This window comes from Capra hircus, chromosome 21 (assembly GCF_001704415.2).
Source record: "Capra hircus breed San Clemente chromosome 21, ASM170441v1, whole genome shotgun sequence".
Lineage (NCBI taxonomy): Eukaryota > Metazoa > Chordata > Mammalia > Artiodactyla > Bovidae > Capra > Capra hircus.
The window spans coordinates 46296856-46324372 of NC_030828.1; the positions used below are offsets into that span (position 1 = coordinate 46296856).

Sequence of the window (27517 nt, forward strand, 5' to 3'; positions counted from 1 at the left end):
GTTATCTTTCATTTTTTTTCAAAATGTTTTAGTGACACAGCTTCATGGTAGACAGATCTCCTGGTTATAGTTACGAACAGGTGTCATCCTAGAACAGGCAGATATTTTTGTTGACTCAAGCTACTGAAGGAGCATCACTTCAGGATGCAGATATAAAATTAAGCTTCGTTACATCAACGTCAAGGAGATATTTTTTTGAGTGCATGTTAGTACAGGCATCTTTGGAAATGCCAAGAATGTACTTCTCTTTTGAAACATTTTCTCCTTCATAATACATATTTTAACATTGAAGTTAGTAGACTTCACATCTGAAACCATCACTTAAAAATAGTAAACTAGAAATATAGTTTATTCTAAACATCCTTAAAAAAAAAATGGCATAGGTAAGAATTCTGAGAAAAGGTATCTGATGCAAATACAGCACAAACAGGCCTAAGGAGCAGTTCAGATTTGTGATTCAACATGAACATATTTCAGCATTAAAACTTGTTTTCAAAGGGAACTATGTGAAGAAAAGTAGTTTCGTATAGTTTCATGTTTTATCTTTGTCACAAAAGACTTCAAATATCAAAATTTTAAAATATGATCTGCTTTAACCAACAGTGCAAAATATAAAGTAGGTTTAGGAAAATACAGATGAGATGTATATTATTACTAAAGGAAACCAACAATTCACATTTTACATGAAATTTTAAAAAGGCCATTTTAGTACCCTTCAGAAACATTTTCCATGTATATGATTAAATACTATTTATGGAAGAATTTAATTCCTTATAAAAACTTTAAATTTTGGCATCTTTTTTCACTTATAAGCACTTCTTTACCTTTTGGGAAAAAATAATCATCAATACAATGAATTTTTATTGCAAAGCCATGTAAGAGGAACATAGGTCATAAAATTTGTATTGTTTTTATGGAATATATCTAATTTCCATGCTACTTTTCTATATTCAGTTTATATATTTCATTGCTTCACAGTATTAATTTTCTCCTCATAGTTTTAAGGATATGATTAAAACGACAGTTTCAAATTGTCTAGAGATAATTTTTGAAGTATCAAATAGGTTCTGTTCTTGAGCACACTGTTTTACCCTTTACAATTGTATCTAAGTGTATAATTATAATTTATCATTGTATGGGCTTAACTGATAGATATTCTCGCCTCCTGATGGTGCTGTGTAATGAAAATCCATTTTCACAAGGGGGGAAAATACACCGTAGGCAATCACCAGTTCTCCTGAAGCCATGAATAGGTGTATTCATAAACCAGCAGCATCACTGCACCACCTAGAAAAGAAAAGAGCAGTTTTAACCCTGTGAAATTGTGTTGTCTTTCCCACTGGGTTTCTGAATCCCCTTGAGTCTTATGCAGCCTATCAGGCAGAAGCCATTCAGAATCATCAGTTCTCAAGCTCCAATGCATAGACTTCAGAAAACTACTGTGGAAAATTCTCAGAGCAAAATCAAGACCATCTTGAGCCTCCAAATACATTTTTTCCCCATGAGTTTCTGTAACCTTCATCATTTCTCATCAGATTCTTTTTCAGGCACTTTTAATTTTTAAAAGTAAATAAATACACATTTAGTCATGTAAGGGCATGTGACTTTCCCGTGAACAGAAACCTTCGGATTTGTCATATGTAGGCAAAGGATTTATTTTTTCCAGTTTATAATGAGCATTGTTATAGCTGCATTCAACAAGGACATTTCTAAGATGGTGCTTGATAGATGAGCCTGGTTTTCTCTTATAGCTTTCAGATTGGATTGTAATGTGAAAAATAGCTTCTGAGTCCTTCTAAAATCTGTATTTCAAAATGTAGCCAGCTTTCAACCTCCTTTTGTTGCCGTCATTCCTTTCATCTATGGATTGCACTTGAAAATCTGGTAGTTGCATTGAGTGTCATAAGACCCCTCATTTATCTGGGAAGGGAAGAGTTATATAATTGGCTGCAAAAACGCTTGCTATATAATATGTCAACAGGAATACGATATAGGAAGACAAACACTGAGGCTGCTGGATACCTAGACGTTAGAAGCACGTGTATGTGAATGATTTTTGTGTTCTCTCTGATGCGGTAAACAGCACACATCCTGTGCCCTTTAAGATGTTCTCTGTCCTTACGTGTCTATGTGAACAGCATTACAAAATCAAAATGTGGACAAATATCCAGAGCACATCTTAGAGAAGACTTGGCTATGTGAACAGAAGACCGACTTCTGACAGAAAGAAACAGAACTTGATTTTCATCTTATTTTGTACGCATTGCCATATGCTTTTTTTTTTAATCTACAGGCTGCACATGTTTGTGTAACCTTATGCCAAAGATAATTATCTGCCTGTAATTTTCATTTTTAACCCATGAAGATACTCTATTAGCCCCATCTTGGCTGCTGTAGCCCTCCTGGAGCTCTGGCAAACAAAAAGGGATGCACTACAGAGGGTTGTCATACGTATGTAATTGCTGTATTTCCTCTTATTAACTGTTTGCAGTGTAAGACAAGAACACACAGAATTGAGTAAGTTTTCAGCCTAGTGATATTTGGAGTCTGAACCACAGACTTTAAGATTCTCCTATCCTGGGAGATCCTGATCATTAGCCACAGAGAGCTGCTAAGACTTATAAAACTAAGTTGTTTTACCCTTTACAATTGTATATAAGTTGGGATGTTTCTCCAGAATGAAGGATGAGAATTCCAGGTTCATCCAGCTTTTCTTTTTTACTGTCTCTCTCCTCTCAAAAACAAGACAAAACAAAACTCTTATCTTTAAGTCTTACCTTCCTCTCTACGACTTTCTTTGCTTTGAGGTTGGTAGGACTTGCATGTTTTGGATGACAGTGGAGACCAGTTATTCACAATTCTGTTTAGCCTGGACAGTATGTTCACAACAACCCTTTTCATTGGATTTAACACCATAGCAACGCAGGACACCTCATGCAAAAACATTTAAAAAGCCAACCGAACATTTGTAAGCCTCTAACAAAACTTGGGGTCAGATTATTTAAGAGTTTTGGATTGAGGTTCCAGTCAATTACCATTTTAGCTAAACTCTCCCTGATCACTCTCCCTTTTCAGGCCCATGGCCTCCTGAGAATGCTGGAGGAGGGTCAGTCCTATGATTTTCTCTAATACTAGGTCTAACTAGCAGGTTTTTACTGTGTGGTGAAGGAAAAACACCACATTCTTGCAGAGAGAGTTCCACAAAATCACCAATATTCTTTATGACTGAGTTCATTTTTATACATGGACCAATAAGACGTCTGAATCTCAAATGTGAAGCAAAAATCCATGCTTAAATGCCTAGGAAGTCTGGGATAGATGGACTGGGAATTGTAAAAGTGTTTTCTAAATATATGAAAGTATGAACTGCTCACCAGCTTTAATTTACAGACTGCTGTTCTCTATCTCAGGTTGGCAGAAAGGCTGAGATTTCAACGTAAATATGCACGTGTGCGAGTGTGGCAGGGAGGGGCACATCGGGTGTTCAAAGGGAAGGGGAAAGGGAGGGGGGGAGGAGCAGGCAAAGGTTTGGGGGAAGATTACCAGGATGTCTAAGTAGGTGAGTGTGGCCTGGTAAAAAAAATCTGTGTGGTCTAGTGCATACTTCTGTACTTATTCACAAGGTTGCTTATAATCCAAGACTATTTGCCCAGGTGGTAGAGTCTGCAGCAGTTGCTTTCTTATCTATTTACATAGAGGCAGCTGACTCTCCCTGTGGGAATGGCAGCCGGCTTTTTGTGGGCTGGCATCCTGAGGTAAGGCCCCGAGCCAATCCCCTCCACCATCACGCCGCCGACAGGAGCCAGGAAGGTGAGAGCCGGGCTGCAGTTTCCCCCGCTCCCCTCCCCAGAGGCGACTGCGAGGAGAGTGGCCCAGGCTGTTCATGGAGTAGTCCTCCTGCTTTTCTCTCTGTCAAGCGAAGTTGAGGCAGGAGCAAGAATGAACTAGAACCAGGGAAAGGTTTATTGGGCTGTTCCCTTACTCAGTGAAAATCCTCGCCTTTAGCCAGAAACCACTCAAACTCCAACTGACTGTGGATCCTTTCCTATTGACTTAAGCTGGGCTTTGGCTTCTATCAGCCTCCAGCAAGACCATAAATAATACCTTATAACAAAAGTCCAACACATCTAATGGACTCCCTTAGTGTCTTACTGCTACACAACTTTTTATTCTTAAGATTTCCATGTTTCACAGTGTGACAAACTTTTATTGTATTACAGATAGACACAAATAAGAAAATGAAAAGGGATACTAGAACAATAAAGAAGGAAGGATATAAGTAATGAAAACATCATTACCTGGTCCGAGCCTCATAATCTTGGGAAGCAGGCCTTTATACAAAGCTAAAATGCTAGAACCAGAAGAGAAAGAGCACAAACATTCTTATTCTGAACATGCAATGGATTTGCACCTCAACTTTATAGAGATATTGACCCAGCGTTTACCCAAACAAGTCATTTGAAAACAAATTTCAAATCTCCAAACAGATAGTATCTGCCCAAGTATTCCCTGCAGCAAATTGGATGAGAGGAAAGAGTTAATTCTTTATTACTCAAGGTATGCTGATCTCATCCCATCAGAAATAGGATTTTGATCAGCGAGATAGTTTTTGTGTTCAAGACAGGCCTTACTTTTAAGACAGCTGTGTATATGGACAAAATGACTCTTGTAATTGAGTTTAAAAGACTTAGTCTTCACAAAAAGAAATATGATGCAGTTTAGATCAAAATTGTAAAACATTACTTGCCTACTTGAGAATGAGACCTGGTGAGGAGGGGCAGAGAGACAAAAACAAGACTTGAAAAAAAGACCAGCAGTAAAAGGCGCATACTTTAAAAGAAAACTACTTTCACAAAACTCTCATGTTTAACTCTCCCAGGAGAATATAATTAGGTGACATTTTGATTAGGTTTATAGTCAGAGGACACTCACTCTCCTGCCCATGTGGGAACAAGGCATATTATATGCAGTAGCGTATTATGCAAACTGTCAAGCGGAAAGTTCACCTTGGCATTCTAGGACAAACACACTGCATACTGAATGATCGTGGCTCATGTTTCTTGGTGTAAGAAGGTTTTTGCCAACATCTCATTACTGTGTTATCTCACAAAGTTCCTCATCTATTCCCTAAAGCTTCCCAGACACAGACCCAATGCAGGAGGGCTTAATGGCCCTCATCAAAATGGAAGTACAATACGGTTTTAGCAATGCTTTAGTTTTGCTCATTTATTAAAATAAGAATGTGTTACCCTTCTTCCTGATAGACCGTGGCCATTGTTTTAAAACAGGTTCTGTACTTGATCTCTCCAGGAACTGGCTGAGGCCCTTGAATCCTACTTTTGGCAACATCAAAAGGGATGTTAATGACTGAGGCTATTGTGCCTGAGAGAAGACCAATCCCAAATTTTCTCAAAAACTCCAAAGTTGGATCCTAAAAGAAAAGAAGAAGAAAATAACAGAAAGGGAAGCGGAAGCCCCTAAATCGGTTAAACACGATAAAGCAATATGTATTTAAGCAGAGCATTGCGCTGCCTGGCACCCTCCTGTTATTCCAGCGGAACACATTAGGATTTCCTAGGCTGGAACTTGTTTTCTTGACAATCCCATTGGCTATGTTTTTACACATGGTCTAAATTGCTGAAGTACACATTTCCTCACACAGGATTTATAAACACAGTTCATAAAGAAAGACTGGTATGGCATATGGGGATGATTTGTATAATTGGGCTTCACAATGTACTTAGTATTACTGTATCAAAACAGGAGAAATCCAAGCACACTATTAGCTAATTGGCCAGAATATTTTACAAATGACAGCAACTTCCACCATGAAGCCTACTAAAATGCTCATTTGTGTGTGGACCCCCAAATGTTAAATTAAATCAAGGCTACTCTCGGTCTGCTGCTATTCCCCTCCAGGTTTTTTGCATTTATTTTCACGTGTAGCTGATCCACTGTACTGAGAAGTGCTAGCTTCCTGTTATTAACAAACCAACTTGGGGAGGCTGCAAAACAGCCTGTGACATTCTGTGCATTAGAAATAGTAGTAAGTCACTGGACTAATTGGCTGAAGAATTTATAGCCCATTGTTCCTCAATCGTATTCTTCCTTCATGGCAAAGGAAGAAAAGGAGAGAAAGAGAGAGAGAGGGAGAAATATTTCTTCTTTCCATTTGAATTTAGGTCCTTCACTTTGGTCTGATTTGATTTTCCACCCCTGCCTGCTCTGCTTTCTGACATCAAAGTATTTAATTAGGTCTGATGTTGAAGTTGCTTTCCTTCAGCCTATTTTTGTGCCCAGCGAGCTCACATAATGAATTTGCTGGGAAGTTCTCATTTTGCTCTCAGCCTCAGTCTTTACCCTAAAGAAAGGTCATCTCACACACCGTAAGTTGCTGACAGAGACTTCCCCCATCCTCCCCCTGCCCTCTCTTTTGGTTAGTACTTCAGAAAGGTCTTCAGAGAGGAACAACACCGGCTCATGCCATGATGCTATTTTATCTAGCAGGAGAACTTAAGGGGGGAACCATTCTCTGCTTAATTAAAAAAAAAATCAGGTCTGAGAATTGCATGCTTCTAGCTTTGATGAAAGAAGAAAACTTCTGGAAACCCTGAAATTTTCAATGAAACCAAGAGCCAGATACCATCACAGAAACTCCTACGTGTTTAAATATAAAAAGCGAGGGGTTCGATAATAATTCTTGGATCTGGGCCATACAGGTGCCGAGTAGGTTTAAAGGGATTTAAAAACCAACAGGGTGTTTCAACAGGAAAAACAATGCTGTGATTGCAGTATGAGTGAGGTGTGTTTAAATAATTCCCCCTCCCCCATTTTCTTCTCTTTTACAAGGAGAGAAAAATGCCTTTATGTTACCCTCCTCCATGCTGGCACAGGAGCAAAACGAGCTCAGGAGGGCGGTGGATTCAGGGCCAGTTCTGGCGTCTGACCATGCACTGGCCACTGCATCCCATGGAGCCCAGTGGACATAGGGGACACGTTTAACACGTACCCTTGTTTTACCCTACCCTTGTACTGTATGGTTTCTCTGAAAAATAAAAACAACAATGATAAAAGTGCTATGACGATTGTATGAGCCTGGCAGAAAACGGATAGTGTTTTTATGTAGCCTGTTTTCTAAAGTCTCCTAATGCCTGTAATGAGACCCTCATGGTGCCCCTGCGACATGGCCAAGGACAAAGGTGAAAGTGATGACTTGTATGCACACAGACCTTTTGGGACATCAGGGGATCCTGTCAAGCACACAGCTCTGCCCCTCTCCTGATGTGTTTGCTGAGGATTGGAGTTGAGGAGGGAGGGGTGTCTGAGACACTCAATGAGGGTCATTATGTTTGAGACAGTGTTGGAGACCAAATACTAAGGTCTTCAAGCCATCATAGTGTTCACTAGCACAAACTTACATTGAACCCATGGTTTCTACACATTTCCCAGCTCAGCAGTAAGGTCCCACTGCTACTGCCAAGTCTGCCAAGTCGCTTCAGTCGTGTCTGACCCTGTGCGACCCCAGAGACGGCAGCCCACCAGGCTCCCCCGTCCCTGGGATTCTCCAGGCAAGAACACTGGAGCGGGTTGCCATTTCCTTCTCCAGTGCATGAAAGTGAAAAGTGAAAGTGAAGTCGCTCAGTCATGTCCGACTCCTAGGGACCCCATGGACTACAGCCTACCAGGCTCCTCCATCCATGGGATTTCCCAGGCAAGAGTACTGGAGTGGGGTGCCATCGCCTTCTCTGGTAAGGTCCCACACTAGTTCCCAAATCCAGCTATGCATCAGAGTCACCTGGGAGCTTTACAAAATATGGATGCACAGCCCCACCTCACACCCACCTTAGATTCCCAGATCAGAATCACCTGGGAAAGTGCCAGAACGTTGATTTAAAAGAACTTCAGGACTTCTCACCTGGCCAGAAAGAGGGCCCATGTCTGAGAACCACTGGTTTTGATTGCTATTCCACACAGGCAAAGCAGATGGCCAATTGCTACCCCTCTGGGCATTCTAGGGAGGAGAGAAGTCTTTGCAGATAGCCAGGAGGTGCCCCTCACCAAAGGCCTCTGGGCCCCCCAGCCTCTTCCTCTGAACCTATGGTCTGCAAGAGGCACCAACCTGGCTGGGAATCAGGTGCGCCAAGGACAGCCCGGCCAGCTCACCTCTGCTTTATTTGCTGCATGTCGTAGCCAGCCTTGGATGAAGGCAGCCCCTCAAATGTCCCTCCCCTTCATCCCCTCTGGCTACTCTCACTTCTCTGGCTTTAGCTCATGCCTGTGACTTTCTAGGTCTTGCTTTCTTCTTGCCTCTGTCACCTGTTCTTTGCAGTGGCACCCAGGTTCTCTTTTTATAAAAACAGATCTGCCTCCCTACTCAAAGGCCCTCAACCCTTCCCCACTCCACGGAGAGAAAGGTCAAAACTCCTTGTTGGCCTTTGCTTTCTTTCCCATGAAATGCTTCCAACTTAACCTTTCGAGCCTCAAATTCTACAGCTGTATGCCCAACCCATAGTATAGTCAGGCTGGTTAAATCATAATCATGCAAATTTTCTACCAAATACTTTTCTAACTCCACATCTTTTTTCAAACAGTTCACACAACCTAGAATACCATTCACCATCATCTTCATGGACAGCAGCCCCACTCTTTACAGTCCAGCTTAAATCCCAGCCTGCCCAAGAGACTTCTGTGGATCACCACTGACACTGATTTCTCCCTCTCCTGTGCTCCTGAAGCACTGTCGCGATCATTGTTCTTGCTACGCTTCTCTTTGTGTCTGGCTTTTGTTTGTAGCCATCTTCCCTGTTGGACTGCGAGCTGACACTGCATAGGCGCATATATTACGCCTCTTTGTGTCACCTACTGCAAGTGTGCACAGCAAGTGCTAAATAAATGTCTGCTGATTAGCTTATCTCTGCACTTTTTTTTTTTTTGGTAGAAACAGTGAGGATCAGGCTTTACTGTTAATCACTATTTCTCAAAGCTCAGTATCTTCTACCCTGGAAATGAGCCCCTATTAGGACTTCACGTTTCTTTCTGCCAGGAAGCATTAACATGGGGACTTGACAAGGCATCGGACATTTGCAAAGTGGAGTATTTCCAGGCAAATGAATTGAGACTCTCAGGTCATGGAGCCAGGCCTGGGCTTGCCAGACCCCGTTACTCAATGACTCACAGAGAGAACCATGATATGGCAACCTGTGACCAGATTTTAGCAAAAGAATGCAGTGAGCATTGAGTAAAGTCTTGAAATATTACTCTTTGGGCTCTTTTTCTTATACTTCCTGATCTTTCCTCTACTGGGGAGAGGCATCCACTTGCCTCAAGAATGAGGATTGTTGTAGCAGGACTATAAAGAGAGGGCAAAAGGTAATATTTAGTGGTTTTGGTTTTCAAATTAGGCTCTTCAGTGTGCTATATCAATTAATCACTCTTTGAGGTAAGGACTATTATTTTTACTTTTATTTTACAAATGAGTGAACTGAAAGGTATAGAAGAAGTATAAGAAGAGCTTGAGTGAAAATCCAAGTATAAGAAGAAAATTTTTGTTACATCCAAGTGAACCCAAGACTTTTCCTTAAGGGGATAGTTTTTCTACTGATACTCTTATGGGTTGGTAGGTGGGCTGTGTGGGGAGGTACCTGAGAACCTCCTGAAATTACAAGCAATGCTTCTGTGTATGTGTATTTGGGTTTTTCTGGAGAAAATATCAATATATTTTATCAGGCTCATAAAAGTTAAAAACAACTTCATCAAATCATTTTTCCTACCAATAAATTTATAAAGTAAGAAAAGGACAATGCAGTGTTGAAAACACTGGGGTTGAAAACAGGAAGCCCTCATTTTCATGGGAGTTATCACGCAATTCACTGTAGTGAAAATATTTCTGCAAATATTCCCACTCTGCAGTCGGGTTACTCATACCTCAACCGTATTGGTGACCTCAATGGTTCTCAAAGTGTAGTCCTTTAACTGTCACCATCCGTATCATGTGGGAACTTACTAGAAATGAAAATTTGGGCTTTACCAGGACCACAGTACCCAAAACTCTAGGGATGGAGCACAACCTATTTAGACAAGGCTTCCAAATTATTCTGATGGATGCGTAAGTCTGAGAACCACTGCTTAACTGAAGCTTATGGTTCCTTTTTTTGGATCCTTGGCTAGATAAAGTTAAAGAAAATGAAAGTGAAAGTCACTCAGTTGTGTATGACTCTGTGACCCCATGGAAAATACAGTCCATGGTATTCTCCAGGCCAGAATATTGGAGTGGGTAGCCATTTCCTTCTCTAAGGGATCTTCCCAACCCAGGGATGGAACCCAGGTCTCCCTCACTGCAGGTGAATTCTTTACCAGCTGAGCCACCAGGGAAGCCCAAGAATACTGGAGTGGGTAGCCTATACCTTCTCCAGGGGATCTTCCAGACCCAGGAATTGAACTGGGCTCTCCTGCATTGCAGGCAGATTTTTCACCAGCCAAGCTACCAGGGAAGCTTGGCTAGATAAGCGATGCGCTAAAGGGATCTAGAGGTACTGTGGAGCATTTTAAAGCCTGCTTTGGTGGAAACAGGTCTTTGTTTCTTTAAGGCTGCATAACTGACTGCAACACTGTTAACTCTGTTCACCTTTTCCTACCCCAGCTCCATCCAAAGCAAGAATGCACATCTGTGAGGTCGTTCGGTTTGAGTGAAACCTATGACATAGTTTGAATGGGTCATTCTGTACTGGCAATCAGTAAACCATTCTTGTCAATAACCACAACAGGAAATAACAATAAAATGGTAAAATCGGTCTGAATGAAACCTGACATAGTTCGAATGGGTCATTCTGTACTGGCAATCAGTAAACCATTCTTGTCAATAACCACAACAGGAAATAACAATAAAATGGTAAAAATCAACAGAAGTAATAAAATAATATACCTTATGATATTTGTGCTATTTTTCATAATTTTCAGTAAGAGAATTAATGGTACTGTTAATAGTTACTTATTTCTAGACAATTTTATATGCAAAAAAAATGTATAAAGCATATATAAGAACTCTATGAATTAACCCCTTTTTATAGATAAGGACATGAAACTTAAAGAATTAAGCCAGTTGATCAAGACCGCATTGCTTATGAGGTTGAGCTTGCATTTGCACTCAAGTTCTTCAGACTTCCAACCATTACATTTTATTACAGTTCATTCACTATGTTATATTGCCTCTCATTCACCATTCATTTGTTGTATATTCATCCAACCTACATTTACTATACGTTACAAGTTGCTGTGCATTAGCTGAATGCCTAGCCTTCTGGCTTGATTATCGTATTACTTGAGATGTCATTTTGCCCTGTTAGTTTATTTTATTAAAAATTGGAAAAAGCTGCTGATGATAATGATAACACACAACCTGCTAGGCACTGTGTTAAGCACTTTCTGTATATTTAAGCCTCACAACATTGCTGAGTAGATGAGGCAACTGAAGCTTATAGAAACTGTCTATCTTACTAATGAATATAATTTTAAATTAACCAAAAAAGAGCCATGATTCTATTATTTGGAACTGAAGACATCAAAATACTGAGAAGCTCTGAGACTGTCAGATACCAACAGCAGAATTAGAGACATACACTTGCCTCTCAGGAATGTACTCCACTTCAACAGTCAAGGAGATCACCTCTCAGTCCAACAAAGATTTAAGTGGTAGAAAATAAAATCACAAGAGAATGTCCCCTAACCTAAACAGTGACATCAACAAGGTGGCAGAGCCGGAAGACTTGAATTCTCCTTTCTCACACAAACCCAACAATTCATGGATAGATTCTCTGTGCGAGAAATCTAGAAATTAGTTGAAAATTCCTGTACCCTGGGTCCACATGAACAGACTTATAGAATTCAGTAGGGAGATTCAGCACACCCTCTCACCAGAGTCCCTGCCCCTAATATATTGCCGTATAATCAGGAAGACTCCCTAACTTCCTGCTTCTCCTAAGGGAGGGAAGGGATTAATTTGCATGTCCACCTTCTCTGGGGCTGAATGAGAAGAACTGGTATAAAGAACTAGTATGTTCCTTGCCTATCTTGGAGTTCTGATGGCTCCAGTAGAGTCTAGCCACCTTGGGGCGAGCTGAGATGAAGGGTTGGACTGCTAGAGACCATATCTCTCCTCTTGCTCAGTACATAGTAAGAAGACGAAAAAGACAGCTGCCTGCTTCTCCTTGAGGAGGGAAAGAGTTAGTACAGGTCCCCAGAATCTCTAGCCACTCTGAACTGTGGGGGTCTTCTCCTGCATGAGGCTAGTCTATGAAGACTGCCTTGTCTAATGCACAGACACCAACAAAGAGAGTTAAGGAAAATGAACAATCAGGCAGAGATGTTCCAAATTAAGAAACATGATAGAGCTCCAGAAACCGACTATAAGGAAAAAGAATTACTTGATTTACCTGACACAGAATTCAAAAAAACTGTCATAAAGATGCTCACTGAGGTCAAAGGAACATGTGTGAATAAAGTGAGAATTTCAATGAAGAGATAGAAAATATAAAAAATTACCAGACAGAAATCATGGAGTTGAAAAACGCGACAACTGAATCAAAAATTCTCTAGAAGAATTCAGTAGTAGACTAGATCAAACAGAAGAAGGACTCAGCAAGCACAAAGACAGACTATTGGAAATAATTCAGCCAGAGGAGCAAAATGAAAAGGAAGGAAAAAGAGTGAAACTAGTCTAAGAGATTGTGGGAGACTATTGTACAAACCCCAAAACAGAAAATTAGAAAATGCCTCAAGCCAAATGAAAAAGAAAACACAACATACCCAAACTTATGAGATTCAGCAAAGGAGTACTAAGAGGGAGGTTTACAGTGATAAACACCCATAATTTCTTTAAAAAGGAAGATCCCAAACAATCTAATTTTATAGTTCAAGGAACTAAAGGGAACACTTATCCAAAGTTAGAAGGAGAAAGGAAATATTAAGATTAGAGCAGAAATAAACAGAAAAAATAAATGAAATTGAGTTGGGTTTTTTAAAAGATAAAACTGACAAACCCTTCAGTTCAGTTCAGTCGCTCAGTCGTGTCTGACTCTTTGCGACCCCATGAATCACAGCACACCAGGCCTCCCTGTTCATCAACATCTCCCAGAGTTCACTCAGACTCAGGTCCATCGAGTCCATGATGCCGTCCAGCCATCTCATCCTCGGTCATCCCCTTCTCCTCCTGCCCCCAATCCCTCCCAGCATCAGAGTCTTTTCCAATGAGTCAACCCTTCACATGAGGTGGCCAAAGTACTGGAGTTTCAGCTTCAGCATTATTCCCTCCAAAGAAATCCCAGGGTTGATCTCCTTCAGAATGGACTGGTTGGATCTCCTTGCAGTCCAAGGGACTCTCAAGAGTCTTCTCCAACACCACAGTTCAAAAGCATCAATTCTTCGGCACTCAGCCTTCTTCACAGTCCAACTCTCACATCCATACATGACCACAGGAAAAACCATAGCCTTCACTAGACGGACCTTAGTCGGCAAAGTAATGTCTCTGCTTTTGAATATACTACCTAGGTTGGTCATAACTTTTCTTCCAAGGAGTAAGCGTCTTTTAATTTCATGGCTGCAATCACCTTCTGCAGTGATCTTGGAGCGCAAAAAAATAAAGTCTGACACTGTTTCCACTGTTTCCCCATCTATTTCCCATGAAGTGATGGGACCGGATGCCATGATCTTCGTTTTCTGAATCTTGAGCTTTAAGCCAACTTTTTCACTCTCCTCTTTCACTTTCATCAAGAGGCTTTTTAGCTCCTCTTCACTTTCTGCCATAAGGGTGGTGTCATCTGCATATCTGAGGTTATTGATATTTCTCCCAGCAATCTTGATTCCAGCTTGTGTTTCTTCCAGTCCAGCATTTCTCATGATGTACTCTGCATATAAGTTAAATAAGCAGGGTGACAATATACAGCCTTGACGTACTCCTTTTCCTATTTGGAACCAGTCTGTTGTTCCATGTCCAGTTCTAACTGTTGCTTCCTGACCTGCATACAGATTTCTCAAGAGGCAGGTTAGGTGGTCTGGTATTCCCATCTCTTTCAGAATTTTCCACAGTTTATTGAGATCCACATAGTCAAAGGCTTTGGCATAATCAATAAAGCAGAAATAGATGTTTTTCTGGAACTCTCTTGCTTTTTCCATGATCCAGCGGATGTTGGCAATTGATCTCTGATTCCTCTGCCTTTTTTAAAATCAGCTTGAACACCAGGAAGTTCACGGTTCACGTATTGCTGAAGTCTGGCTTGGAGAATTTTGAGCATTACTTTACTAGCGTGTGAGATGAGTGCAATTGTGTGGTAGTTTGAGCATTCTTTGGCATTGCCTTTCTTTGGAATTGGAATGAAAACTGACCTTTTCCAGTCCTGTGGCCACTGGTGAGTTTTCCAAATTGGCTGGCATATTGAGTGCAGCACTTTCACAGCATCATCTTTCAGGATTTGAAATAGCTCAACTGGAATTCCATCACCTCCACTAGCTTTGTTCATAGTGATGCTTTCTAAGGCCCACTTGACTTCACTTTCCAAGATGTCTGGCTCTAGATTAGTGATCACATCATCATGATGATCTGGGTCGTGAAGATCTTTTTTGTACAGTTCTTCTGTGTATTCTTGCCACCTCTTCTTAATATCTTCTGCTTCTGTTAGGTCCATACCATTTCTGTTCTTTATTGAGCCCATCTTTGCATGAAATGTTCCCTTGGTATCTCTAATTTTCTTGAAGAGATCTCTAGTCTCTCCCATTCTGTTGTTTTCCTCTATTTCTTTGCATTGATCCTTAGCAAAACTAATTAAGAAAAAAGGAGAGAAGACTCAAAATCAGAAATGAAAGAAGAGAAATTATAACTATCGTTATAACGGATGCCACAGAACTAGAAAGGATCATAAGAGGTTATTGTGAACAATTATATATGAACACACTGGATAATCTAGAAGAAATGGACAAATTCTTAGAAATAAATAACCTATCAAGACTAAATCACCAAGAAGTAAAAAGTCTGAATAGACCTGTAACTAGTATGGAAATTACATTAACAATCAAAAATCTCCCAAGAAAGGAAAGCCCAGGACTAGATAGTTTCACTGGTGAATTCTACTAAGCATTAATTCTTCTGTTAATGCCAATGCTTGAACACATCCACCTCATTTTATGAAGCCAGCATTATCTTGATATCAAAGCTGAAGACACCACAAGACAAGAAAACTATAGGACACGATCCCTGATGAATATGATGTAAAATTTCTCAAAAAAAACTAGCAAATCAAATCTAACAGCATGTTAAAAGGATCATACATTATGACAAAGTGGGATTTATCCCTGGGATAAAAGGATGGTTCAACATATGACAATTGATTAATATGATAAAGCACATTAAAAGAATAAAGGATTTTAAAAAATCACATGATTCTCTCAATACATGTAGAAAATGCACTTGATAAAATTCAGCAAGTTTCCATGATAAACTCTCAAGAAAGTAGAAACAGAAAGAAAGTACCTCAATGTAATAAAGTCCCAACATAAGTAAAGCCCATAGCTAGTATCATACTCACTGGTAAAAAACTGAAAGCCTTTTCTCTAAGATCTAAGTAACAAGACAAAGATGCCTGCTCTAATCATAGTAACATAGTAATGGAAGTCCTAATCAGAGCAATTATGCAAGAAAAAATAATAAAAGGCATCAAAGTCAGAAGAAATAAAATTGTTGCTGTTACATATGACATGGTCTTATATGTAGAAAGGCTTCCCTGGTGTCTCAGACAGTAAAGAATCTGCCTACTATGTAAGAGACCCAGGTTCTATCCCTGGGTCGGGAAGATCCCCTTGAGAAGGGAATGGCTACCTACTTAAATGTTCTTACCTGGAGAATTTCATGTAGCCTGGCAGGCTACAGTCCATGGGGTGTCAAAGAATTGGACACAACTGAGTGACTAACATTTTCACTATATGTAGAAAAACCTAAAGACTATAATAAGCATTTAGAACTAATAAATTAGTAAAGCTGCAGGATACAAATCATCATATAAAAATCATTCATGTTTCTACACACTAACAGTGAACTATCTGAAAAGGAAATTAGAAAAGTAATCCCATTTACAATAGCACCAACAATAATAAAATACTTAGCAATAAACTTACCTAAGAAGGTGAAAGACCTGTATACTGAAAACTACAAAACATTGGTGACGAATTTTAAAAGACAAACACAAAGATAGTTCATGTTCAGGTATTGGAAGATTTAGTGTTGTTAAAATTTCCATACTACCCTAAATGATCTTCAGATTCAATGCAATTCCTGTTCAGTTCAGTTCACTTGCTCAGTCGTGTCCAACTCTTTGCAATCCCATGGACTGCAGCATTCCAGGCCTCCCTGTCCATCACCAACTCCTGTTGCTCAAACTCATGTCCATTGAGTCAGTGATGCCATCCAACCATCTCATTCTCTCGTCCCCTTCTCCTCCCACCTTCAATTGTTCCCAGCACCAGGGTCTTTTCAAATGAGCCAGTTCTTCGCATCAGGTGGCCAAAGTATTGGAGTTTCAGCTTCAGCATCAGTCCTTCCAATGAACATCCAGGACTGATCTCCTTTAGGATTGACTGTTTTGATCTCCTTGCTGTCCAGGGGACTCTCAAGAATTTTCTGCAGCACCACAGTTCGAAAGTATCAGTTCTTTGGCACTCAGCTTTCTTTATAGTCAACTCTCACATCCATACATGACTACTGGAAAAACCATAGCTTTGACTAGATGGACATTTGTTGGCAAAGTAATGTCTCTGCTTTTTAATATGCTGTCTAGGTTGGTCATAACTTTTCTTCCAAAGAGCAAATGTCTTTTAATTTCATGGCTGCAGTCACCATCTTCAGTGATTTTGGGGCCCCCCAAAATGAAGTCTGTCACTGTTTCCACTGTTTCCCCATCTATTTGCCATGAAGTGATGGGACGAGATGCCATGATCTTCGTTTTCTGAATGTTGAGTTTTAAGCCAACTTTTCCACTCTCCTCTTTCACTTTCATCAAGAGGCTCTTTAGTTTTTCGCTTTCTGCCATAAGTGTGGTGTCATCTGCATATCTGAGGTTATTGATATTTTTCCTTGTAAATATTTCAACAGCATTTTTCATAGAAATAAAAAAAATACAACTCATATGGAATCACAAAAGACCAAAAGTAGCCAAATCAACCTTGAAAAAGATGAATAAAAGAGGAACACATTTCCTAATTTCAAAATATATTGCAAAGCTACAGTTAATTAAGACAGCATGGTACTGACACAAAGACAACACAGAGACCAGTGGAACAGAACAGTAAGCCCAGAAACAAATCTAAGCATGTAGTAAGTATAAGTGCAAATGTTAATCGCTCAGTTGTGTCAACTGTTTGTGACCCTGCCAGGCTTCTGTGTCCATGGCATTCTCTAGGCAAGAACACTGGAGTGGGTAGCCATTCCTTTCTCCAGGGGATCTTACCAACCCAGGGATGGAACCTGGGTCTCCTGGACTGCAGGCAGATTCTTTACTGTCTGAGCCACCAGGGAAGCCCAAGCATAAATGGTCAATTAATCTTCACCAAAGGTGCCATTGGTCTTGGCAATGATTTCATCAATATGACACTGAAAGCACACAGACATGTGGGACTACGTCAGAAAACTTCTGAACAGCTAAGGAAACAAAAGAGTAAAATAAAAACTTATGGAGTGGGAGAAAATATTTGTAAACCATACATATGAAGAGATGGTACTATTAAAATATATAAGAATCTCCTATAATTCAATACCAAGAAAACTAATAACCTGATTTAAAGATGGGCAAAGGACTTGAATAAACATTTTCCAAAGAAGACTTACAAATGGCCAGCAAGCATATGAAGAAATGCTCAATGTCATTAATAATCTGGGAGATGTAGATAAACTGGGAAACGTAAATCAAAAGCACAGTGAAATCTCATTTCACATGTGTGACAATGGCTACTATTAAAAAACACAAAACACATGTGTTGGTGAGGACACCAACCTCACCAACCTCTCCAATGTGGAAACATTGGAACACTTGTACGTTGTTGATAGAAATGCAAAATGATGTAAGCTTTATAGAAATCAGTATAGAAGTTTCTCAAAAATTAAAAATAGAAGTATCATATAACCCAGCAACCCCACTTCTTAGTATTTCTCCAAACAAAATGAAATAAAAATCTCAGAGGTAATAGTAGCACGCCTATATTCATGATTGGAGCTTCCTGGGGGCTCAGTGGTAAAGAATTCGCCTGCAGTGCAGGAGATGTGGGCTTGATCCTGAATCAGGAAGATCCTCTGGAGAAGGAAATGGCAACCTACTCCAATCTTCTTGCCTGGGAAATCCCATGGACGGAGAAGCCTGGTGAGCTACAGTCCATGGGGTCGCAAAAGAATCAGCTATGACTTGTGACTAAACAACAAGAACAAACTCATCATAGCAGTATTCACAACAGCCAAGATATGTATACAGCCAAAATGTACATTGACAGATGAATGGATTAAAAATGCGGTATATATACACAGTGGAATACTATTCATCTTTACAAAGAAGGAAATTCTGCAATATATAACAATATGGACGAACCTTGAGGGTACCATGTAAAATGAAATAAGCTAGTCACAGAAAAATACTGCATGATTCCACTTATATGAGATACCTAAAACTGTCAAATTCATAGAATTGAAGAATGGAACAATGGTTGCTAGAGGTTGTGGGAGGTAGAAATGAGTTACAAATCAACAGGCATAAAGTTTCAGCTAGGCAAGATGAATAAGCTCTAGAGATCTGCTGTACAACACTACCTACAGACAACAATAATAAATAAAGCATTTAAAATTTGTTGTATGTAGATATCCTGTTAGGTGTTTTTACCATAATAAAGTAAATATTAAAAAATTTTGGTAAAAAAGGTTACCTGGCCTAAGTAAAATATTTTTGATGGATCACATCTTAATTATGTAAATAGATATTAATGTTGATAAAAAATCTATTCTGTTATTAAGCATTTTCAACTAACTTCCATAATTTGTTCCAACTGTCATCAGTCAGTAAAGTTCTTTTGTTCCTAACCCACATTCCTCATGCATATGCCTAAGTTATTTCACTCCAGTTTTTTGCTCCCTTGCAAGGGCAATCAACTGTCACCATTCTCAATGTAATTCCTCATGACTTAAAAGCCATTACTGCAATAACCTTTTATTCCACATGGTTAAAAATTATACTTCCTCTCAAATATTTGAGTAGTAGTAGTATTTCCCTATCTACAGATGAGTTTTATTCTTTTCCTCTAAATATTTTCTAATTTTCTCATAAAATATGAGACTGGAGCTGAGTACCCTGCCATGTTAGTGGCTATTATATGCATTGACTTCATTTTGTGACAGCAATGCAAAGTCCAACATTCATAATTTTCAAACATTATTTAATTCCCTTGCAAACCTTTTAAGGATAATGTTAACATTTCATTTCACAAATAAGAAAACAGACACAGAGACAGGTATAATTTGTCAAAGAGACATGGCTAACTAGTAAGTATCAGAATTGGGAATTATATTCAGGTCTCTTATTAGAACTCTCTGGCTGTTTTCATCACATTGCAATCTCGGAGTAAGTGCAGAGTTAAAGAAATGTGTTTACCAGCCTCTGGGAAGATCAATGAATTTTCCTGACAGGACATACTGTTTATAGACTCCACAGCTTGACAAGAGACACTAATTTAGTTGTTTAGTTGTTGCTCATATCCGATTCTTTACAACCTCTGGAATGCAGCACACCAGGCTCCTCTGTGCTCCACTATATCCCAGAGTTTGCTCAAATTCATGTCCATTGAGTCAGTGATACTATCTAACCTTCTCATCCTCTGCCATCCCTTTCTCTTTTTGCCTTCAGTCTTTCCCAGCATCAGGGTCTTTGCCAACGAATTGCATCTTTGCATGAGGTGGCCAAAGTATTGGCGCTTCAGCTTTAACATCAGTCCTTCCAGTGAACACTCAGGCCTGATCTCCTTTAGGATAGACTGGTTGGATCTCCTTGGAGTCCAAGGGACTCTTAAGAGTCTTTTCCAACACCACAGTTCAAAAGCATTAATTCTTTGGCACTCAGCCTTCTTTATGGTCCAACTCTCACATCCATAGATGACTACTGGAAAAACCATAGCTTTGACCACACAGACCTTTGTTGGCAAAATGATGTCTCTGCTTTTTAATACACTGTCTAGATTTGTGATAACTTTCCTTTCAAGGAGCAGTATCTTTTAGTTTCATGGCTGCAGTCACCATCTGCAGTGATCTTGGAGCCCAAGAAAATAAAATCTGTCACTGCTTCCACTTTTTCCCCTTATATTTGCCATGAAGTGATGGGACCAGATGCCATGATCTTAGTTTTTTGAATGCTGAGTTTCAAGCCAGCTTTTCCACTCTCCTCTTTCACTCTCATCAAAAGGCACTAATAAGTGATCCCTAAACATTGGTGGCAGTGATGTTCCACAACCAAGTGGGAACATAAGACTCAAAATAGTTAACAATCAGCACACTACCTATTTGTAACTAATTTAACCATCTAATCCAAACATACAGTAGTAAAGACTGTACCAATAAATTAAAGCAATGGCACTTAAGGAGTTAATATGCAGAGAGGCAGAAAATATCTTGATCAAGAGAAGCATGTGCCTTCTTTTTTACCTTCCCTGGCAGGGACTCTGCTGCCTTGGTTAGTGACTGGCCAACTGGCTGCTAGCTTGATAAACAGAGAACCTTCACCCATCTCACAGGCCTTTATGATTAGGGTCTGGCATCTTCAAGAAGACATTCCACACAGAGGTATGCCAGATGGAGGGGGTTAAGGAAGATGGGAAAAGCAGCATTTGTTAGCTAGTGAGAACTAGGGGTGGTGAGGGAGACTGGCCAGGAAGCCTGCTGCTTCCTACAAGGCAAGGCTGAGCAAACTGCAGTGATGGGCTTCTCATTTAAGGGAGTTCAGCATGAATATATACATTCAAGCCCACTCTCAGAATCCTCCTACCTCATGTCAACCCAAATCACATTTCCTTTGCTGCAATTCACTCACCCTTTAATTCCTCTTGGTGCCACACCAAATCTGAGTTCCTCTCTGATTTTAGTTTGAGTCATTTTTACAGAGTCCCTAACAACTCAGCTTAAAGTCACTATACCCTGCTTCCTCAGACAACCTTAGAAGGAGCATACTGACAGGACCGTTCTCTGTTCAGGACTGGCCTTGGATGATCCTAGAGTGGCTTTCATGTTGCTTGTCAAAAGTTGCTAAACTGAGTTTGCCATTTGAAGAACCAAAATTACTGTTTCGAAGTGACTAAAAGAGAATGCTATAAAATGCTTTGGATAAGAAAATTAAAGACAATATGCTAGTCCTACGAGGAGTCGCATGATTTTCAGGGTATTGCAAAGTATTTCTCTGAAGAACTCTTTCATTCACCTCCCTCCTCCTGCAGTTGGTAAGGAAACGTTTTGATGATGTGAATGTTATGATCATAACAAGAGCAATTCAAAACGAATTAAATATTTTGATAAATCAATTAGTAATTAGATTACATATAAACATGTGGTCAAAACCAATTTTAATAGAATCCATTTCACTATTTCTATAACTTTACAGATGGTCACATTAATTTTCTGCTTAATTCTATCCCTTTCATAGCACATCATCATCAATAATTGAAGGGTGATCATGATGGAGTCCTTCATTTGTCAAGGCCACAGGTAAGAGGTAATACAAACGTAAAGCTCATGATGTATCCTCATACGAAGAAACAGCAGAAAACCCAGTCTGGTAATAAATTTCGCTCCACAGCCCAGAGTCTCTTAAAGGAACAGGCTGTGCCATGTCACATTCATTCACGTTTATAGGTGTGCTGGACCTGACACATCATAGGTGTCTAATAAATGCTGTAGCTCTCCTCTATAAAGACATAAGACACAAAGAACCAGGGTCTCAGAAGCAAATTGCAAAGGAGGTACCTACACATGCTGGTTAAGCACCTGCACAACCACAAGGCAAATAATAGCAGCTTAGCACTGCCTTTCCCACAGCTGGCTGCAGTTGTCATGAAAATGATGTGGTATATTGAAATCATGGTTGCCTCCTGGTAACTGAGCAAGAAGGCAGATTGAGTGAGAGTGAACTGCCTTTTTTTTTTTTAAAGAAGAAATTTGCATGTTAGATATTGTTAGTTTCAGTGGATCCAAGTCAACTAGTTAAAGTCAGCTCTCAGTATGCACCTTTCATTTTCTCTAATCTTGGCTCTGTTTTGTTGTTTTGTAAACAACAAACTTTGACAAAAACATTTTCCCCCCAATGTTATGGTATCCTGCTGTCTTGTCCCCCAGTGAAAATACCTCTACTGGAGCTTAATTAAAAGTTACAGTTGTTTCCATTCACAGCTATCAGAAGAATCTATTACAATGTTTGTTTTTTCTCCATGTGAGATAATTTGGGGAAATGCTAGCTCCTCAGTCCACAGAAGGTCACTAAAATGAGATGGTTTAATTGATAAGCATTCTTTAAGGAATGTGGACTATTCCCAAGATCCTATCCTTGTAGGGCTCTGGGCTTTGGAATGAAATCAAAGTCTTGTTAACTCAGCATCTGAATGTAGCCATTCAGAAAATAGCCATGAAAATTCCTTTCCCCTCCTAAGATAACTGTTTTTTAAAGGGTTGTGATTTGCAAAATAATTGTAAAATAAAGGTCTTACACACGTAGCCATAATTATAAAATACATACAATGTCAAAATGGGTTTGGGTTTAAGAATAACAGTTATCACTTCATTATTTCATATATACATATATGTATATACAGACACACATATACATACCTCTAATATCTATTATTTATAAGTATCTCTCTATAAATAAATGTAGAGAGATAATACCTTCTGAGAGTCAATTATATCACTGAGTATTATCATACAAAATGCAGGAAAGTATTAATATGTTTCCTTGGGAACCCAGTAGGATTTTTCTGTTTTTGTGTATTCTATTCCTTGCCTTAATAAAAGCACTGACCCAAAGGAAAACCAAGGAAAACTAACAAACCAGGATCCCAAAACAAAATTCCAAATGTTGAGAAGTCAGGACAAGGACACAATGAGATGCTTTGAGGTGGAGTTGGGCACATGATCAAGAAGATGTCTTTGAACCAAGTTTATTTCATGAGGCTCTACTTCTGGACTTCGATACATGAGACTTTCCCATACCCGTTTAGTTGCACTAACGGGACATGCCCCCTCAGTTAAATCACTGAAGGGGGCTCAACTGCCTTACCACCATGACTCAAACGTTCTGGCCAGCTACCCTCTGCAGCTTCTACTGCCTCCCTCCCCCGGGTCCCCCGACACCAGCCACCCTCCTCCTACCCATGCCTCTTTCTGCTTCTGCGCACTCACACATTCTGTTCTCTCTGGTGTCTGCTCATCCTCTTCATCTTGGCCTGACTAAGCCTCATCCTTGAGCTCCAGCCTAAACATCTCTTTTGAAGGAAAGCCTTTCCTATATTCTCACCCTACCCTGCCATGGGTCTAATTGGGATCTTTGGTTAAAAATTCCCGCAGCTTCGCAGTTGTCTTTCATGGCACTTATGATAGTTGCCACAGTTCAGTTCCCTGTGTAATGACTTGTTTATCGTCTGTCTCCTCGACTAGAATGTAAACCCCATTAAGGCAGGAGCAGAGCTGACAGTGAGATGGTGCCCGGTCTCCAATGATAGATGTGCCATGAACACTTCTGGAATGAATGGATAGAAGGCACCCACTGAGAATCTAAAGCCACTTGCACCTCATTTCCATCCACTTGGGTGGTACCTGACGGGAAACTTTGGGGCCTGAGGTTTATTTAAGAAAGTGCCTGAACCCCTGCCCTGCTCCCCTCCCCCAGGCCCTACTCCCCCTACAACACATACACCGCCACCGAGCCCCCCCCAAGGGAGTCTGTGAAAACTGCCAATGAAAGATACCACTTTTTACCACAGAATCTTGTCACATGTGCTGGAATTTTCTAGATAATATATACTTGTAGTTTTACCCCAGTGGTTACCAGAAAGGAGAGTTGTTCTTAATGAAACTTTAATGCTCTTGGCCTTCCCATTACCGGATGATTGGTAAGACTAATGATCAAGTAAGAGAGAATCAGAAAAATAAATGGTCATAAATTAAATCCTACTATGATCTAATCCTACTGAGATTCTTCTTTTCAAAATATAAACAGCTCTGTCTAAGTTCTCCTCTGGAACCCAGAGGAGCATTTGTCATTCTGCTCAGTGCACACCTTGGGGAAGGGCAGAGCTCTAAATCATGAAACCAACACATTTCCCACATTTCTTCTGATAAACTGAAGTGTGTCTGGCACCACCCTCAGACTTCCTACAGAATTTACAAAACAAAGAAAATGGTAAAAATCAAAAGAGAAACATTTGTGTTGCTTAAAAGGCAATCTTTTATGAATATTACACCTTATGAGAAAATAAAATGTTTGACTTAATGCTGTCCGTAGTAAAACGACCACAGGGACAGGTCTAAATGGTTTATTAAGTAAGAAAGATTGAACTTATGAAAAATTGTTCTCTCCTAGAATATTTCTAACCCACACATGTAATTTATATCATGGCAGAATTCAACACAAAAGGTCTATTGTTTTTGGCAAAACAACCTGCAAACACGCTTAATTAGGATGCAAACCTAAAGCAGTTCATACTGTTGGCAGCCATGCGCTTTAGACAGCAGTTTGTACTCTTATCATTATTTTACTTATGGAAACATAGGAAAAGCAGTAAACATGGAACTAGAAGACAAAAGTTATCAAAGCAATGTAACATTTAAATCTGAGGATTCCCATTTGTGTGCCACCATCACAAATGCTCTGAATACCCTATCTAGGAATGAAAATGAAATAAATTGGTTTTGCAATGAAAGCTTACCTTCATCAATATTTTAAAAAGATGTCAGTGTTTAAGGTAATCAGTATGTATTTCTAGAAGGCTTTACTTTGAGACGTGATGGCCTCTTTCTGAGAAGGGATAATTCTTTATACTGACATTGCATTCCATTTAACTGAAAGATGAAAATGAATGTCGCCATTAAATGAATTCCATGGTCACTTCCTATTCGAAGCAAACTTTTCTATTGCAGCCATCTATTCACTATCTTATAGGAACGTCTAAGTTTTCAAACTGGTAATGCCCAGTTCTTCCAGGGTTATGTCTTGTAATTCTTTGTTTCTATGGATCAGAGACTAAGGAGTGAAAAGGGAGGACCAGTTTCCAGGTCTGAATGGGGTAAAAGTGGAATCTGGTTACACTGACTGGATAGTCTACCAAGTTCACTTATTTAAATTTTAGTAGCCATTTTATTGTGACCGTTTATGTGTACTGCAAGTCAAGGTGAGTTGCACATGTAGCGCTACAAGGCGGAGCAGGACGAGTTCTCCCTCTGGCTCTTTCCTTCCCCCTGCTGCTGCTGCTGCTGCTGCTGCTGCTGCTGCTGCTGCTGCTGCTGCTGCTGCTAAGTCGCTTCAGTCGTGTCCGACTCTGTGCGACCTCATAGACGGCAGGCCACCAGGCTCCTCTGTCCCTGGGATTCTCCAGGCAAGAACACTGGAGTGGGTTTCCATTGCCTTCTCTGCCCCCTGCTGTATACCTTCAGATAGATTATGTCAGTAACTTTCACCTCTGGGCCTTTACTTCCTGTTTCTATTTCCTCACCTGAAAATGGCAGTTATTGTGACAAGGATCAGGCAAAATCATGGAGTTTACAAAAATGATTTTAGTAGTACAGAATGGCATAGGAGGTCAGGATATCTCAGTGAAACATGAAAAAGGACTCTACCAGAGATCATCAATCTGAAGAACTAAAGTTAAAAACTTCAGGGTGGATATCTGACCCGAGTTATTTGAACTCACCGTTTCAAGTTCTTATTTTAACTCTGTAACAGACACAGAGTTGAATAAAATGTGAAAAAGTTAACTAGGTACTCTATAAGATTCTATTAAAATTTTCACCGATTTATTTCCTATTACAAAATTTATACAGGCTTCTTGTAGAAGCTTCCAACAGCTCAGAATGCTATAAAGAAAAAGTACTTTTTCTGCACTGCTCCCTGCTTTTTCTCGCTCTTCCCTCCTCCCCACTTAACACACACACACACACACACACACACACACACACACGGCTCTTGATTTCCACTCCTCAGATATGATCATATGGACAGTTTCTTATAAAATCAAATACTTTGAAAATGGAAAATATTGGCAGACAGTTTATAAAGTTTAGAAAATATTAAAGAAAAATCTAGAATTATCTCATGCCAGTCAGAGTTGGTGAAATCTCAAATCCCCTTAGGACAACAGAATGAACAATTTCTGGGTGAGGAAACTGGAATGACAATCCTGTAAACAAACTGTCCGGAGTGTATGGCTGGAGCTGGCCTAGAGCGCAGATGCAAAAAAGCCTTTGAGGAGCACCACCTCCTCCTCGTGGTTAACAACTTGATGACGTTCTTCAACATGTTTTAATGATTATCATACCTTCCCCTGCACAAAGCATTGATTTATTATGGTTTAAATTTAAAGAGTACTGGGTTCCCAGTTCTGAATCAGGCTTAGATTACAGGACACATAAAATCAGTGACTTTGTTCTGGGCGAAAAACCCCTAGAAAACAAAACCCTCAACGAACCCCACAGTGTTCATTTAGGTGCAAAAGGAACAGTTTTGGGGAAAAGCTCTTCACACTACCCTCCTCGCCACCTCTACTCCTCCCCGTCCCTGTCAGCAGCAGCCCCCACGCCTAACACTTCCATGGCACCTTAAAATTCACAAACGTCACTTGCCGTTTATTTTAATCCTCAAAACCATTTTGTCAGGTAGAAAGAACACTCGTAGGTTTTCAGTTTACAGATTTAAAATACTCAGATGCTCAAAGCGTTAAAGTGATTGGCCCCTAATCATTCCCCAGAAAATGAATGTTCAAGTGTCTGTGTCTCTGTTTCTGCTTTGCAAATAAGATCATCTATACCACCTTTCTAGATTCCACATATATGCATTAATATATGATACAGATGGATACCAAGGGGAAGGAGGGCAGGAGGGATTGGGAGACCAGGACTGGCACATACATGCTATTGATATAAAATAGCTAACTAATGAGAACTTGTATGGCACAGGAACTCTACCCAGTGGTCTATGATAACCTAAATGGGAAAGAAATCCAAAAAAGGGAAGATACATGTATTCATAGAGCTGATTCACTTTGCTGTACGTATAGTAGAAACTAACACGACACTGTAAAGCAACTACACCCCAATAGAAACTAAATTTTAAAAAAAGTACGCTCGCCTTGGGGATACCGATGATGTCTGGATGTCTGTCTCCATCTTAGGGCCCTCCTCTCAAGAGTCCACATGCAATCACTGCCTCAATGTCTGTCCTTTGGAGTTCAAATGTGGTTAAATCAGTTTTCCAGG

General features: G+C 39.9%; 1 protein-coding gene across 1 annotated transcript in view; it reads right to left on the reverse strand.

Moving 5' to 3' along the window:
- Nucleotides 2-27517, reverse strand: part of SLC25A21 (solute carrier family 25 member 21) — a 528456-nt gene continuing 500940 nt past the window's right edge. Inside the window, exons 8-10 of the mRNA XM_005695244.3 lie at nucleotides 5250-5431; nucleotides 4299-4351; nucleotides 2-1287 (exon numbers count right to left, since the gene is read on the reverse strand). Coding sequence (XP_005695301.1) covers nucleotides 1226-1287; nucleotides 4299-4351; nucleotides 5250-5431 — 297 coding nt within the window. The 3' untranslated portion in view covers nucleotides 2-1225. The remainder of the gene's footprint in view (nucleotides 1288-4298; nucleotides 4352-5249; nucleotides 5432-27517) is intronic.